Below are 15,756 nucleotides of genomic sequence, written 5' to 3'. Positions count from 1 at the left end.
GGCACCTTTTGTGTAATTTAGGAGTTCCCTGATCGTTCACATCATGACCACAGCTCCTCCACTATTGCCTTTCTTTCTCAGTACTGCATTCTTAAATGAGATCCACTCCAAGAGCCACTGGGTTGGCTCCGCTGCTCATTTAGAAAAGAACCCACACAGAGAAATGAGTTGTGCCTGCCAGGTGGCACCCTGATTGGCTGAAGTATAAGGAGCGTGCCTTTGCACTTGTGAGTGATTGTGGAGGCAAAACTGCACCTGCAAAATTGAGACCAGCTTGAGAGTTCTTTTAAAGATTAAGCCTGAGAGTATTTTAACCTTGGCATTGGTATTTCCATGGTCTTGCTACAAAAGTGTGACCATCCCTACTTATGCCTTTTACTTACGGCCTGTATTCCATATTGCTGCTGATGCATGCATTTCAGATGTCATTTAAAAAGACAGAAATGAAAAGAACTCCTTTTGAGCAATAAAGTTCAAAATCTAACAATTTCCTGAACTAGCTAAGACCTTTAGGCTATTGCTGAGCTTTTGAGCCAGTAAGCCTCCAAAACTGTTTTATATTGACATTTATACTATGTTAGTCAAAGTACGAACTTGAAGGTTTGATTGTTTAAATCCTTTCGCACTCAAAGCTTCGACAGACTCAGTGGGCCCTGAGATGGTGATTATCAAAAAGAGAGATGCCGAGGATCTGTTAATTGGCTAGATCTATGTCAAGTGTCCAGCAGCCCCGTTAGTAGATACAACCAGACCGTAAGTCGTTCCCCTCCCCCTTATCCCTTTAATTTTTCCATTACCTTCCCGTGTTCATTTCATCCACTTTAACAGCATAAAATCTCTTTGATTCAGACCATTTTCTCCAGTTAATGGAATCCTGCAGCATCCCTTCTTCTTTCTTTATTACAGCCCCACAGCAGGCTGAGGGCATTGGGGACTATTGTACAATAACTCAGTCCCATTCCTGGTCAATGTGTAGCATCCCCATTCCATTGAACAAATCCATCCATGTCCTCTCTCTGTTTGAGGAACTTATGGAGGGGGGAGGCATGTTTGCAGTGAATTATTATCCCACACTTATCAGCATTAAACTGGATTTGACAACTCCTAGCTTGGGATTTGAATGATCTAAATCCTTCATTTGGCAGCCTGGTTTGCTATTATTTATGGTGCTTCCCAATTTATTATCATCTGCAGACTTGTAGTGCCATCAGCTGAGTGATTTATACAAATAACAGAAAGATGGGGGGCTCCCAGTGCTGAACTCCAGTCCTGAGTTCCTTTCATGGTTCTGCTGTTCTGCATGAGTCTATCTCGTAGGCATTAACCCCATTGTCCCCCTCCCTCTGTGAAATACTTTCTCAAATGCTTCCCACATCAGAACCATACCCAGTAAGATCGAAGGAGGAAAAAGTGCATTAAAGGGCCAGACACACATCCATCCACAGAGTCTTTGCTTGGTTAAAAGGTCCGGGCTGGTTAAATAACAAACAACAACAACCCAACAGGCCTTACGGAATGAGGGGGAGAACTGGCCAAATTAAATTCCATGTATATATCATAGGCCTTGGTCTGAGGATGCTGGCTCATGGGACCAGATGGAAGTTGTTGGCCCCAAAGCTCTGGTTGTACTGCCAGAACAAGTATTATCCCCCAGATTCTCACTCCTTCCAGGAAACAGTCGACAAATGGGTACACCTAGTAGCGCTTACATTTCATGGGCCAAATCCACGGCTAGTGTAAATCAATGCAGTCAAAAGGGCTACATCAATTTACACCAAAGTGTGAATTTGGCCCATGAAATTTACGTGCCAGTAAGAGTATTCATTTGTTGCCTGTTTCTTAGAAGGAGTGAGAGTCTGAGGGGGATTATACCTAAAGAAATGCTGTGATTTTGTGCCTTAAATGTAGTCTGGGCAAGGTCTATAAGGATGGTGGTTGGAAACCAGAAGTTAACACAGCCCAGTATATAGGGTGATGCCATCCAAAGTTTCAACACAGAGTAAAGCGGCATAAGGGACAAGTGATGCCAGTGGCTTCCTTCCCCCATCACCTGAGTAATGGGTGACTCAGCATCAGGGTTGCAGAGAGTAAGTATGACTCAGAGATGAACAGTCTGCACTGGGTGTTCATTGAAATGGTAACTGGTTAAAGGCTTTTGGGGTGATACTGTGCATACCAGCTCAGAGGATGTTGTCTTTGGGCCATGTTTGATGGGAAATGGCTAATTTTGCAGTCGTAACACTGACTCAGCTGCGGGTCTCGGAGATGAAAGTTGCTGTTACCTGTCCCCTACTGCAACAATTCCAGTTTGATGATTATAATATGGGTGCACAGTAGAGTATCTGTCACCTGCAGATCTCAAAGAACTTTGGAAATATTAATTAATTCAGCTTCACAAAACATAACAGATATTATAATCGCCTGTTTTACAGATGGAGGAAACTGATGCACCTAGGGGGCTGAGTGACGTTCCCAAAGTCATGCAATAAGTCAGTGCCAGAGTAAACCAGAAAATGTTTCACAGTCCTAATCATTAGATCAATATTAATAAATGCAAAGTAATGCATGTTGGAAAACATAATCCCAACTATGCATATAAAATGATTGGGTCTGAATTATCTGTTACCATTCAAGAAAGATCTTGGAGTCACTGTGGATAGTTCCTCTGAAAACATCCACTCAATGTGCAGCAGCAGTCAAAAAAGTGAACAGAATGTTGGGAATGATTAAAAAAGGGTTAGATAATAAGACAGAAAATATCATATTGCCTCTATATAAATCCATGGTAGCCCACATCTTGAACACCGTGTGTGGATGTGGTCTCCCTATCTCAAGAAAGATCTATTGGAATTGGAAAAGATTCAGAAAAGGGCAACAAAAATTATTAGGGGTATGGAACGGCTTCTATATGAAGAAAGATTAATAAGACTGGGACTTTTCAGCTTGCAAAAAAGATGACTAAGGGGTGATATTTTAGCGGTCTATAAAATCATGACTGGTGTGGAGAAAGCAAATAAGGAAGTGTTATTTACTCCTCATAACACAAGAACTAGTGGTCACCAAATGAAATTAATAGGCAGCAGGTTTAAAACAAACAAAAGGAAGTATTTTTTTCACACAATAACAGTCAACCTGTGGAACTCCTTGCCAGAGGGTGTTGTGAAGGCCAAGACTACAACAAAGGGTTCAAAAAAGAACGAGATAAGTTCATGAAGGATAGGTCCTTCAATGGCTATTAGCCAGGATGGGCAGGGGTTGTGCCCCAACCTCTGTTTTCCAGAAGCTGGGAATGAGTGACAGGGGATGGATCACTTGATGATTACCTGTTCTGTTCATTCCTTCTGGGGCACCTGGCATTGGTCACTGTCAGAAGACTGAATACTAGGCTGGATGGACCTTTGGTCTGACCCAGTATGGCTGTTCTTATGTTCTTATCATGCTCCCTCTCTTTTAACATGACAGTGTTGTATTGATCAGACCTATCAGGTAGTTACAATGGGACTGCCCTTGAAAAACTACAAGGCCCAACCACCATCTCTCTTAATATCAGTCGAAGGTTAGGGCATTGTGAAACAGGCATTATTGCTGATTTGAGTATGCAGTGCAATACTATTAACAAGCAGTAATTCCAGTTTCTGTACTTGTCAATCCTCCTTCCTTCCTGGCAGTTCATCCTAATTTTGCCTCCTAACCCAGTTTGCCACCAGCATGTCTTTGCAATAGTGTGTAATTTTTTTTCAATGAGCTGATTAACAAAATCTGATCATTGCATTATCCAATAAAGATGAAGGCTGGTGAATGAGCCAGCTACTATAATACATGTAAGCTCAATTGGAAAGGATGCTCTCATCAGCGATCTTTTCCCCCACAATGTACATTGTGAATCCATTTTTATTTGAGCTCTCGGCATAATGAACTTTACTGTTAGTTGTGCAGAATGTTCCTTTATTTTTCTTTTTATGTGGGCAAATCCACATATAGATGTGCAACTCTTACCAACCTCAGTGGAATTTGCGCACACCTATCTGTGGAGATACATTAGTCTGTACTATATCTCCCTAAGGCTCCTAGTGAAATCCAGTGGGAGTTTTGACATTGGCTTAAATGAAAACAGGATCAGGTCCTTAAATTGTGGCTCCACAATACCTGGCATATAGATAAAGTGACCAGTTCTATTCCATTGTATTCTGCATAGGCTTTTATATCACACTCCTCACCATAGTATCTGTGTGCCCTCCAGTAGTGCATTAAGAGACGTGGCTACACATCAGTCACTTGTTGTTTGTTCTCTCATCTTCTCCCCAGAGGAGAAGCGAGTGGAATGGAGTGTCTTGTTTTGTTTTGGGGGGATTTTTTAAGTACATTAAATATACCTGTTGCTGGGTGTTTATATTAATCAAGGCAAGGACAAAGAAATGTGCCTTGCCCTTGGTGCAAAAAGTGGTCAGGCTTCTGAGAGCCCTTAGTTCCTGGGGGAGCTCAGTCCACCATGTCAGACCAAGCTCAGAGAAGGTTCTGTCTCCCCCAGAGCTGAGCTTCACTCTTATTGTGAAGGGTTGTGTTATGCAGAAGAGTTAAGTTGTTGACCACGGCCTTCATCCTGGAGCTTTAGACAGTCTTTTAGGTATCCTGGGTCCAGGCCACAGAGTGCTTTGAAGATAAGGATGAGACCTTGATCTTGATTTGAAATTCGACGGGAAGGTGACGTAGAGGGTGCAGGAAAGGTAGCCTCTTCGTAGCCTCTGTTGCTCAGGAGACATGCTGCAGCAGTCACATCTTCTGTTGTCGGGTGATTAATCCATATTGTCCTTAATATCTGCTGTGAACTAATATGATGCAGGGATTTGCAGTGATCAGCACAGAGTTTAGAAGCAGCTCTACATTGCAGACAAAAGGGTATATGGGCATTAGTCTCAGAGGCCCTGATCATGGCTGGGGGCAAGGTCTGCCTGAACCGCAAACATGAGTGTCTCACCCTTCCAGTAGCCTCAGAAATGCTTAGCTTGATTGTCCTCTCTGGCAACTAGGATCAGAGAGGAAGGAGACTCTCCTCCCAATTCTTTCTTCCAGCAGTGAGACCGGAGGAGGAGACACAGAAGGCCCGTGCAGAGCCCATCTGGAAAAGAACTAGCACGTGAGAATACATTCCTCTGGGTTTTGGTACCAGATCCTGAGTTATTCCAGGGTCAGAACCATAATTACCCTAGCAATCAAATGAAACCAATTCAGTGCTGCCATCTTGGAGTTCATGGGCCTGATTTAATGTGCTGATAAGCACTCTCTGGTTCCATTGAGTTCAATGGGAACTGGAGATGCTTGTCCTCTTATTGGATCAGGCCTTCTGAGAGGTGTTGAGCACGCTCAGCTCCCACTGATAGGAGTTAATTCACCAGCTCCTAGTTACAGCAATTGGATGCAGGACCGGGCTCCACGTTGGGACAGTAACAGCACACAAGCCAGCCTGCATCTCAAGAACAGCCTCGTCTTGCTCCCATTTCAAACCACTGGGAGTTTTGCCATTCGTTTCATGGAGAGCAGCATCTGGCCCTAAGCAAGGATTCTGGGTATGCTATGCAGAAGAGAATTAATGCTATGGCATTTGTGGTCCACACTTTCCTCCAGGGAAACAGAGGTTCCTTCCTAGTCTCCACTACACTATGGAAGACATGGCCAAACTGCTCCATTTCAAACTGGGTTGCTCTGAGAATTCAAATCTTCCCATTAGCCTCCATCTTCCTGGGGGTTTTCTTTAATAACTGGTTTTATATATATATATATAATATATATATATATATATAAAGCAGCAATACAATTTTATCAGAAAAATGGGAGATATATGTATGTATGTATATATAAAAATTTCCCATTTTTCTGATAAAATTGTATTGCTGCTGAGGAAATCAAATCCAATCTTCAATATATTTAGCATGAAAGCAATAACGAACATTAATGCACTTCAGAAAGGAGAGAACTGCAGGCTGGTATAGCCTGCTGCTTGGAGAAGGAAGGATCACCATGGAAACTGTTTTCTTCAAATTCCATGCACTCCAGGCTCCGAACATGTAGGAAGCAAGGAAAAGAAGAGGAAGGAAAAAAACCCCTTATATGCCTTCTGTTGTCACAAAACTGCTGTAGGAGTCTTAGGAGGAACAGCTATGAATTATTGATCACATGAATATGAATATATATGAATTCAAATTAACAATTACACTGTGCTGGCTTTTCAATGAAGTTTGGGGTGTAATAGCAGGCAGGCAGTTGAATCGGAGAGGATTGCTTAAGAGCATCACAAGTTCACCAGGAAACATCTTTAACAAACAGCTAACATGCTATACAGTGCTTGTTAAAGGAATGGAAGATATTTTCATACCGAACACTATAATGATTTTTCACTTGGAAATACCTAGGACAGAGCCTGATCTAAACCCTGCTGAAGTCCATGGATAAACTCCTGTTGATTTCAGTGGGTTCTGTATCAGGCCATGATAGATTTGACTATCTAAGGTGTGCCTGTCATCTTTACATCGAAGTGAAAGCAACTAGTCACACAGAATGGAAGCTGCTGCCACCTTCTTCCCAGTTTACTATGAAGAATGCCACAGATGTTTAATTATATAGAATGAAATGCATATTGAGCCAAAAACCTTGGCTGATATAACTCTATTGAAATCAGTGGAGTTACACCAAGTATGAATTTGGACAGTTATAAAAGAGGGATTATGATTTTTTTATTCATTATTGGGGTTTTTAGGTGATAAAGCTGTGTTGTGAGCCGTGGACCATTATTTAAATATGCGTGAAATCCAAGCAGCAGGTGTGCAAGTAAACGGATAAACCAAGAAAAGTCCAGCAGATTCTATGGCCAAGAACTCCCTCTGCTACGCTCCCACAGAATAAAGCAACAAAGTGGCCAGGGTGATTTCTTATGCCCCAGGAGCTGAGTATGGATTTTTCATAGATTCTGGCCCCAGATGTTTTAAATAGTTCTGCTGACAGGGTAATCCATTAGGTAGCTGGATGCTGTCTGAAAAATTTCTTGCTGCAGCATTGGAAGTTTTTAATTCATTAAAAACTAAATGGCTTAAATGTAATCAGCAGCAGTTGATGGAGAAAATTTAAATGGTGAAAAACAAATACAGTTCCAAGTGGGTCATTTTAGAAGGGAAAAACATCTAGATGCAAGGGCCTGGTTAACTTGTTCCTGTGGTCACCTCTAAAATTTCTCCAGTTGCCTTCATATAGCTAATGTTCCCATGCTATTCACAGCATTTTCCTCAGCTAACCCCTATACTAAGGGTAGGGAATGCCATGAATACCATAGTTGTCAGTTGATGATCAATGGAAAAACTAGGAAGTATTGAGGAACATCCGCTGTATGTGTTAGTTATTGCCCTAGAGACCTGGGTTCGGACATCTTATCTTTATTACTGTGGACATATTTGATCACTCACTGTATGATTAGGGCACTATTATGTATGTTACTGTGTTCCAGACTAATACTTAGCTAGAACTTTCCCAGGCAAAAAGTTCATGACTTTTTTTCCAGAAAAGAGATCTGACTGATGGTGCTTGCTTTGAGTATGGATCTAATTTACACTTTATTCACAGTTTTTTTTTTTCATCTGGAACACTCCTAGGGAAATGCGAGGCTTGACTTTCTGCCCATATTTTAATGCATTAGAGTTGCTAACTTCCGTGAGAAGCACATAAATTAGGAAAAGAGTAAAAACACTGGACAGGATGGTTCGCAGTAAAATATGGTTAGAAATTGACATGTTTATAACTATGACATTTTATTTAAACTGAAGACTTTAAATATGTTCCAAAGATGAAATCACCATACAGGAAAAGGGCTATTCTAATCTGAGATGGGCCCACGCCACAGATCCAAGTGTGGTTCAAGCACAAGCTTCCCCAAAGTTTGTGTGTTCATGTTTCAGTTGTGAAGTCTAGAACTGGCTCTGGATGTCATCAGATACGAGAGATTAGGGAAATATAGCTGTTTCACTTTGCAGGGGCTCATACAGACATTTTCCCCATGTTCTGTCCGCACAGCTTGGCATGTATCCGAAACCAAATTTTACTTCAATATGCAGGTTTCAATAAACCCCAAATTTTGAAGTGCAACTTGGTCAAAATCACTGAGTTTATCCTATTTTCTTGTTAAAGGGGGGAAATTACAAACTCCTACCAGCTCTTGACACAAAAGCATAGCGGTGTCGTTAGCAGTTTGAGCTGAGATTTGTAATTAAAGTAGGAGTTAAGGGCTTGATCCATGGAACATTGAGATCAATGGATATTGGACCAGACTCCCAATCCCTTTGTTTGGTATTGCAAAAGAGGGCCCAGGTTCTATAATAAGGTCCTCGGACTTCTTAGCAAACCTGGACTGGGTTGTGAATTTGTAAAAAATCTGAAACCAGGTGAGATTTTCATGGCCTAAGGCTTTCATTGCAAACATTTAGCAGATCACTAGTAATCATCTGCGTCATACGTTGGGATCCCAATTTAATTTCCTTGGTCTTTTTGATCAGTAATTAGAACCTTTCTGTAAATAACTTAACCGCTCTGGAAATGAACCAGATCAGCTGGATGTTTTGTGAACTTTGGGCTTTTGCTTGTTTTGTTTCCATGCAGCTGCCTCTGGGAGAGCCTAGCCATTGTCCCCCTTATGTAAGCAACTTTTATGGCACTGTCCAGTCCTAGCCAATCAATTAAACAAATGCAAGGCTAAACAATGGAGTTATTTGGCGGGTCATAGAGAGCTACATTTTGCTCAGTGTTATTTCTCTAATAGCAGTTTTCTTTGAATGACAAAAACTTTCAGTGTGTCTCTACTGTGGGGGCAGCTTCTCAGCAGCTTGAGCCAGTGCTGGAAATACACATGAAAGAGTGAGCCATGTACACAGCACCTCGTCTATGGCTGAAGTCTGTGGATAAAGTAGAATAGTCTACAGCTCAACCCCTGCCCTGCATGATTAAGGTCTCTAGCCCTGCATGCATAAGGGTGAGAGACTGCAAGGAGATTATGGAGCAGGGTCCTTGTCCTCATCTGAATGCAAAGCCTGCATAAGGCCAACCAAAAGAGGGTAGAAAAGAGGAAAAGATTTAGCCCTTTTATATCATTATTGATTATTTTATTAATCCATCACCATTTATTCTGATGCATTCCTGCCCTCTGATTCCACTCCCACAGCTCTTTCAGATCCCCTATCAGTGCCAAGGGGCAGGGTTGAGTGACAGGGAATTTCCTGTACATTGTTACACATCCTGAAAACTACCAGTATCCATAAAAGTCATTATACAAGAATGTAAACCCAAGGCCAGAAAAAAAAATTCTCTCTAAATCAGCTCCACAGTGCATAACGTGTTCAAGTAACCTGGACATTCCTGGCACTGTTGCATCTATCTCACCACTCCCAGGTTCCTTATAAATCTTTGACAGGTCTAGGCAAGGCATTTTTTTTTTAACCTTGACTCGCCTGTTTCTATCCATCAAAACTAAGTAATGATGAGAGAATCACTCAGGAGGTTCAGGGAGGTCATGCTGCTCGTGTGTAAGTAATTTTGTTGGGTATTTTATTGTTAGTCAAGACGCTGTGCTGGAAAGGGGAGCTACACACTGTGTAGGGAAGTGTTAGGGCACCATACAGAAGGAATTTGGTCACTTCCAATCTGGGTTGAATATGAGCTGGTGATCTAAAGTCAAAGGCTGTGTACTTTATTATCCGTTCCCTGGGCCATCCAGTCCCCCTGTAGCATCAACATTAAATACAGTAATAGATTATAAACCTGTGTTTTAGGGACTTTTGCTGGAACTGTACAAGGTTAGAAAGGAGGATGGTCTTGCAGTTAGGCTACAGGACTCAGCTGGGGAGATATACATTCAAATCCTGATTTCCCCCCCCCCCCCAGCTTCCTGTGTGACCAGGAGCAAGTCACTTGGGGTTTGTCTATACACACAATTTGTATCACTTTATTCTGGTATAGTTAAAGTGATATAATCCCTATAGTGTGGACAGTTATACTGGGATAAGATGCCATACAGTTTATTCTCATAGGGGATGGGAATAAGCTATTACCAGTATAACTGCATCCACACTAGGTGTTCTACTGGTATAACTATTTTGGTTTTAAAAAAAAAAAACATACCTCTAATTGTGGTAGTTAAGGACCAAATCTCTCTGTGTCTTGCTTCCATATCTGTAAAATGCGGATAAGAATTGGCCTGTAGCTTATTTATCTAAGATACTTAAGGTATGAATAATACATATTTGAAGCGAATCAAGATCCATTCACAAACGTCTCCCTTACTAAAAAAGGATGAAACTTGTAGTAAATGTTGATTGGACCAAATAGTCCAGCCAGGTCCAATCATGTTATTTTGGCTTTCCACTGGTGTAAATGAGAGTAGAGTTTGGCCCTTCTGTATTGAGGTTCATCCCTTTTGTGAAAGTTGGTAGCAGATGGTTAAAATCTTAATGACAGATTTTACTACCCACAACTCCAGGCTGAAGCAGAAGGGCTCCATATAATGGAATAGAAATGCTTCACCTTACTGCTTTCCAATTCAGTGCTGGCCAGGCCACTGATAGATTTCTGTGTGTTCGGAGGGATGCGGTGTTGTCTACCATAATCCTCTTGGGTTTATTTGCTGCAGTGCTGGCTCTGTGTGCAATGAAATATTATCCCTAAATCTATTCATGGCAACCCAATGTTATAAATGAATTAAGACAAACTTTAGAAAGCACTCACATGTCATTGCAATTATGCTTAATGCTGGAAAGACGGGGCAATATGGGGAAGATGTGTGAATATTAATAGAAGCAGCATGGAGTTCATTACTCACCTGCCTGCTGCCATCTGGATTGTCACAGCTCAGCAGACATGGTGGGCTCTTCGCACATTATCAGGGAGTGATTGGATCCTAAAGTGAATGGAGGGATCCCTATGAAAACATAAAACAGTGGACACAATGAATAAATTGTAGATGGCCGTGTGTCCCCAGCACTGTGAAGGGGCAACGAACTCCCATCAGGCACATTCCTGGGTGATGGATAGGAAACCGTAGGACAGCTGTGAATATCCAGTAAGTAGTCATGGCATCTCTCAGCAGGGCATGGTGGGGTAACTGGTGGCACAGCTATCTCTGTAAAATGCCACATAGGCCCGATTATGAGGACATTAAGGTGAATAAAGACCACCTTAAAATAAGACTTGCTGGGGCTGTTAGGATTTGGTAGCCTTGATAAGCAGATCACCTAGAAGGGAAACTCCAATTACAAACCAGTGGTGTCAAGCCTGGACAGCCAACCTGTAAAGCTTGTCCAATAAGATATGCCCTTTTGAAGTTATGTCCATGTCAAGTGTACCTCAGAGAGCAGGGTCATTCCTCACAAGCCACGTGCAACAGCCTTACCCGACTGTTGTAACTGAGCAAGGGCTCCGAAAGTTAAAGATATTGGTAGTTTGGCCTTTGCAATGATCGTGGACTGAAGATGACCAAGGGGAAGGCCAAAGACTCGATATATGGACCGGATATCAGTGGACCTTAGAGAGACCAGTATGCACGACAGCTAGGTGTACATTCATGTGTTTTGGAAGAAGTCTATAAAAGCCGCTGAATAGGGAAGTGTCAAGAAAGAAGAAGGTCTTGTGTCCCCAGCCTTCTTCCACACTGGAAGGCTTTTTTCCTGTTTGTTACTCATGGACCATAATCTGCCCTACATTAATAGTCAAAAGCAAAGGAGAGATGAACAGAAAGGTGGGCAGAAGACTATAACACAGTCTGAGCAGTAAGGACTATAAATGGTGGTTAGTCCACCAGGATGAGTGAGTGCACATCTCATGGAATACATGAGTGAGATACCAAATTTGGCCTTTGTACAGAGGCCGGTGGTATTGGGTCAGTGTAGTGAAGCTAGAGCCTGAGACTAACCCTACCTGTGGCTGTTCTCTTACATCAGCTGCTGGAATCCCTTCCTCATTCTAGCCAGATTGTGGAGATCTAAGTTATACTTATGTTTTGTAATGACAGAGGTTTGTGGTTAAAGCACTGGAGTCGCTAGAGCTACAGGTGAATCTTCTGGCCCCAGAGTTAATCTGAATGTTGTTGCTTTTTTAAGAACATGTTGGTTGGGGTGGGGGAACATCCTGGAGTCACCATTTCAATTTAGTCTGGTAGAAACTTAATGCATGACTGAGGTGGACTTTGATGCTCTTCGGGGAGGAGAAGAATCATCTTGTCAGCCATCTAAGAGTCCCATTGGAAATGGTTTCCCAGTTTGAGTTAAGCCACCAGGCACCAGCCAGATCCTGGTAGAGGAATAAGGGGGAAATATCCAAACAAACTGGATTCTAGTGAAATGGGGTAAATAGCACTAAACTTGTTTAAAATGGGCCAGATTTCACCTGGTGTACATTGAAGCCATTGTGGTGTGTCAGGCCATAAATCGGAAGCAGTTTGGTCCAGAGACTGGCAAAGAACAGAGGCAGTTTATGTGGGTGCAGTGGCACCAGTCTGGGGACAAGATTAGGAAAAGAACTGATGCAACTAACATCTCTGACTTGAGATCAGGGGGTGCAATATTTAAGCTGATTGAGCAATTTAGGACAATTAGAACCTGGAAGGGGGAAAACTTGCCTGTCCGAGATACCACTTAGAAAGTTACCTTTCTGGGTTTGCCAGAACTCTTAAGGATTTTTCTTTTTTTTTGCTGGATGGCATCTTGATTCACATTGTAGAAGACATAGACAATAATCAGCATTCACGGTGGCTTCTGAAGTTCGCAGTTGTGTGTGTGAGAGATCCATGTATATTAGTACTTTCCTAGTATATATTTTGATTGTGTTTTATATGTTTGGGTCCAATTCAGTGCTGACCTATTTATTTAGATGTTTTTCACCTGGCTCAGCCTCTCGGTGCATTACAGTAAAACACAGATTTTGATCCAGTAAAGTATATGCTAAAAAACAATCCAGTGAGAGAAGCTTGTGTGGTATCTACAACCCATCTAGCATCCCTATTCAGGGCAGCACCTAATCACCTGCTTATCTTTAAACATTCATACAACGTCTGTGTGTATGTACCCAATGTGTGTGCACATACATACATATAAGGGGTGTAGGTATACATTCTTATGAAAAGTGTATTGTTTAGACACACACACACATGCGCGCACAGAGAGAGAGAGAGATATTAGATAAATACGGTATGAAAAGAGAAATTAAAGTTCAATAAAACTGACTTGCACACAAAGGATCTGGATACCAAAAGCTGAAACAAAGTACCTTTCATTTTACAAGATGTCCTTTAGTCAACTGCTAGGTTTGAGACCGTATTCCTTCTCCCCCCTGCACTGTTTTGCCTTTGCTGAATGCTGCACTCAAAGACAATCCATGAAGACCAGTAGGGGAATAATCACAGTAGAATTAACCTCTGACATTCTTCTAAAAATAGTCCTAATAAATCCAATCATTGGTGGTTCTCCTGCCTGCTTTGCCTCAGGGGTAAACACATTGAGTAAAGCCTTTAAAGCATGGCTTTACCAGATTGTGACCCCCTATATAAGTTACTGGTTCCCATCTGTTTCCTTGTTTCTCACACATTAGGACAGTTTGCCTCACTGTAATTTTGACCATGTCCCTGTTCATACACAACTTTTCTTCCGATTATTGCATCGGACTGCACCACTTTGGGGAGACTAGATGGCAATGGAGTGGAGGGAGTGTTTCCTTTACTTAATCTGAAGTACAAAACGGGTTCTGCAGTGGGCAGGGCAAACAGCACATATCTAAGGCTATTTTGCCCCGTGGCTTTGAATGGGGGAGAATGCAGTGGTGCCTGCAAGGTCCCCCATCCTCTGACTCTGCAGAGATGGAAACTAGCAGAGCTCCCCTAAGGTAAGAGGGAAGTGGAGGGAACACAGAAAAGAAAATATGGATCTGAATGAGGACACATTCACTTTAACCTCCACAGGATGTTTTGGGGGCTTTTTATTGAACACAAATAGTAGAAATGGGTCGTAATTCCAAAATCTGGATATAAATCTAGACCCAAATGTCTCCCAGAGTTTGGGTATGGTATTGCTTTGGTATAACACCACTATGAAGACCTAAAACAGTCACAAAATTTACTTCCAGACATGAATCCAATTCTTAGTGTCCCAAAACTCCATGTATTTGTGCCCATTCCTAGTAAACTGTGTTACGACATTCCACGAGCATATTTATATGCAAGAAGAAATATAAGGACTCTGGAAACTTCTCTGGGGAGACAAAGCACTGATGATACATTTTTCCTTAACTGCACAGAGAATGGTGTCTTATAGATGCCCATGAAAAGCCAGTCTGCGGTTACTTAAATTGCCTTTGTCTTCTTTTTTTCAGCTGACATTATCTCTACAGTAGAATTCAACCACACAGGAGAATTACTAGCGACAGGGGACAAGGGGGGTCGGGTTGTAATATTTCAACGTGAGCAGGAGGTAAGTGCTAGTGAATGCAAAATGCCTATTTTATCCTTTTAAAAGAAGCTTCCTGCTGCTTCCTAATCCTCACGTGTCACTCTTCCCCCCAGTTCTCTTCTGGCAACTAAAAACTGCAAATAGGCCATTAACCAAAATGGGACCATATGCGTATCAGAAAGCACCTTCAAAATGTTGCATTTTCTGCATCGTTTTACTTTCATTGCTCTTGTTGGGTACCTAATGCAAATTGGATCAAGCTGCCACGTTAGAAACTCCAGTGGTCCTAATTGTGTCATTTTGCCAAACCAAATAATGCTCTTTGAACTTTGCTCCTTTCATCCAAACTTGGCACCTTCTCATGTTCGCAGCCTTGTTTTGATTTGTACCAATTTGCATTAGCATGTTAGAATTCTGTAAACCTAATTAGCCGCCTTCTGATCTCAGTTTCACCCTTTTTTTACACTGATAAAAGGCCCCAGACGTCAGTGGAATTACACCTGATTTACACTGGTATCAGTGAGATCACAGCACAGCCTAGCAGTTGGTATAAGAGCCCCTACAATTTTAAGCCAGAATTGCCATTTCCCTTGTTGTTCTCTGCTCACACCACCAAGAACATGCACAGGGCCTTGTACTCCCCTTCAATGCAAGATGTGGAGGGAGCAGAGAAGAGTCAAAGAGGGCAGAAAAGTCTTTATGGGCCAAGCACGAACTTCTGGACACCGCCCTCTTCCTGAGAGTCCTCTGTCAACTCTGCTTGGTTGAAGCTGTGTGGCTCAGAGAAAGGAGTGATGTCAGGTTGGGCAGGGAAGAGGATCATCTGCTTTTTGTGGTGTGATCCTCTGTCTCGCAATATTCCCCCTAGAAATGAATGCTCTTGAAGCACTATTTGCTTCTGCTCTGGGCTTCTCACAATGGGTGGGTGCAGGCAGGGCAAGCTAGTAGCAGTGCAGAAAAGCCCAAAGAATAGTGCAGTGGGGCAGCCCACGCGAGCTGTGAGTTTTTGGCTCAATTTGCCATCACTGCTCACAAGAGTCCCTTCGCTATAGAACAAGATTTGGGGTATGTGCCAAGAGCTGTGGGGGGAAGCTTGCACAGTATCTGGCTGTACTGTAGTGGGCTCTCGGCCTTGCTGGTGTGGGTCTGTCACTTCCAGGAGCACCAAAAATTCTCAGAGAACAGAACATTTCAAATTTAAAAAAAAAAAAAAAAATCTGCTGTAGCATAGATGGATAAGAATCATCCAGGTGACCCTGGACATACACTTTACCTCAGAAAAGGCTTCCTG

At 42.2% G+C, this 15,756-nt stretch overlaps 1 protein-coding gene across 3 annotated transcripts in view; it reads left to right on the top strand.

Moving 5' to 3' along the window:
* PPP2R2B (protein phosphatase 2 regulatory subunit Bbeta) overlaps positions 1–15,756 on the top strand; it is a 262,068-nt gene that overhangs the window by 179,180 nt on the left and 67,132 nt on the right. For all 3 annotated transcript variants that reach the window (XM_048861014.2, XM_048861015.2, XM_048861016.2), the window contains one exon: positions 14,389–14,486. In XM_048861014.2, coding sequence (XP_048716971.1) covers positions 14,389–14,486 — 98 coding nt within the window. The remainder of the gene's footprint in view (positions 1–14,388; positions 14,487–15,756) is intronic.

The sequence above is a fragment of the Caretta caretta genome, chromosome 8 (genome assembly GCF_965140235.1).
Source record: "Caretta caretta isolate rCarCar2 chromosome 8, rCarCar1.hap1, whole genome shotgun sequence".
In the NCBI taxonomy this organism is placed as follows: Eukaryota; Metazoa; Chordata; order Testudines; family Cheloniidae; genus Caretta; species Caretta caretta.
Note: the sequence above shows the minus strand (reverse complement) of the source record. Positions and strands in the feature narration are given on the sequence as shown.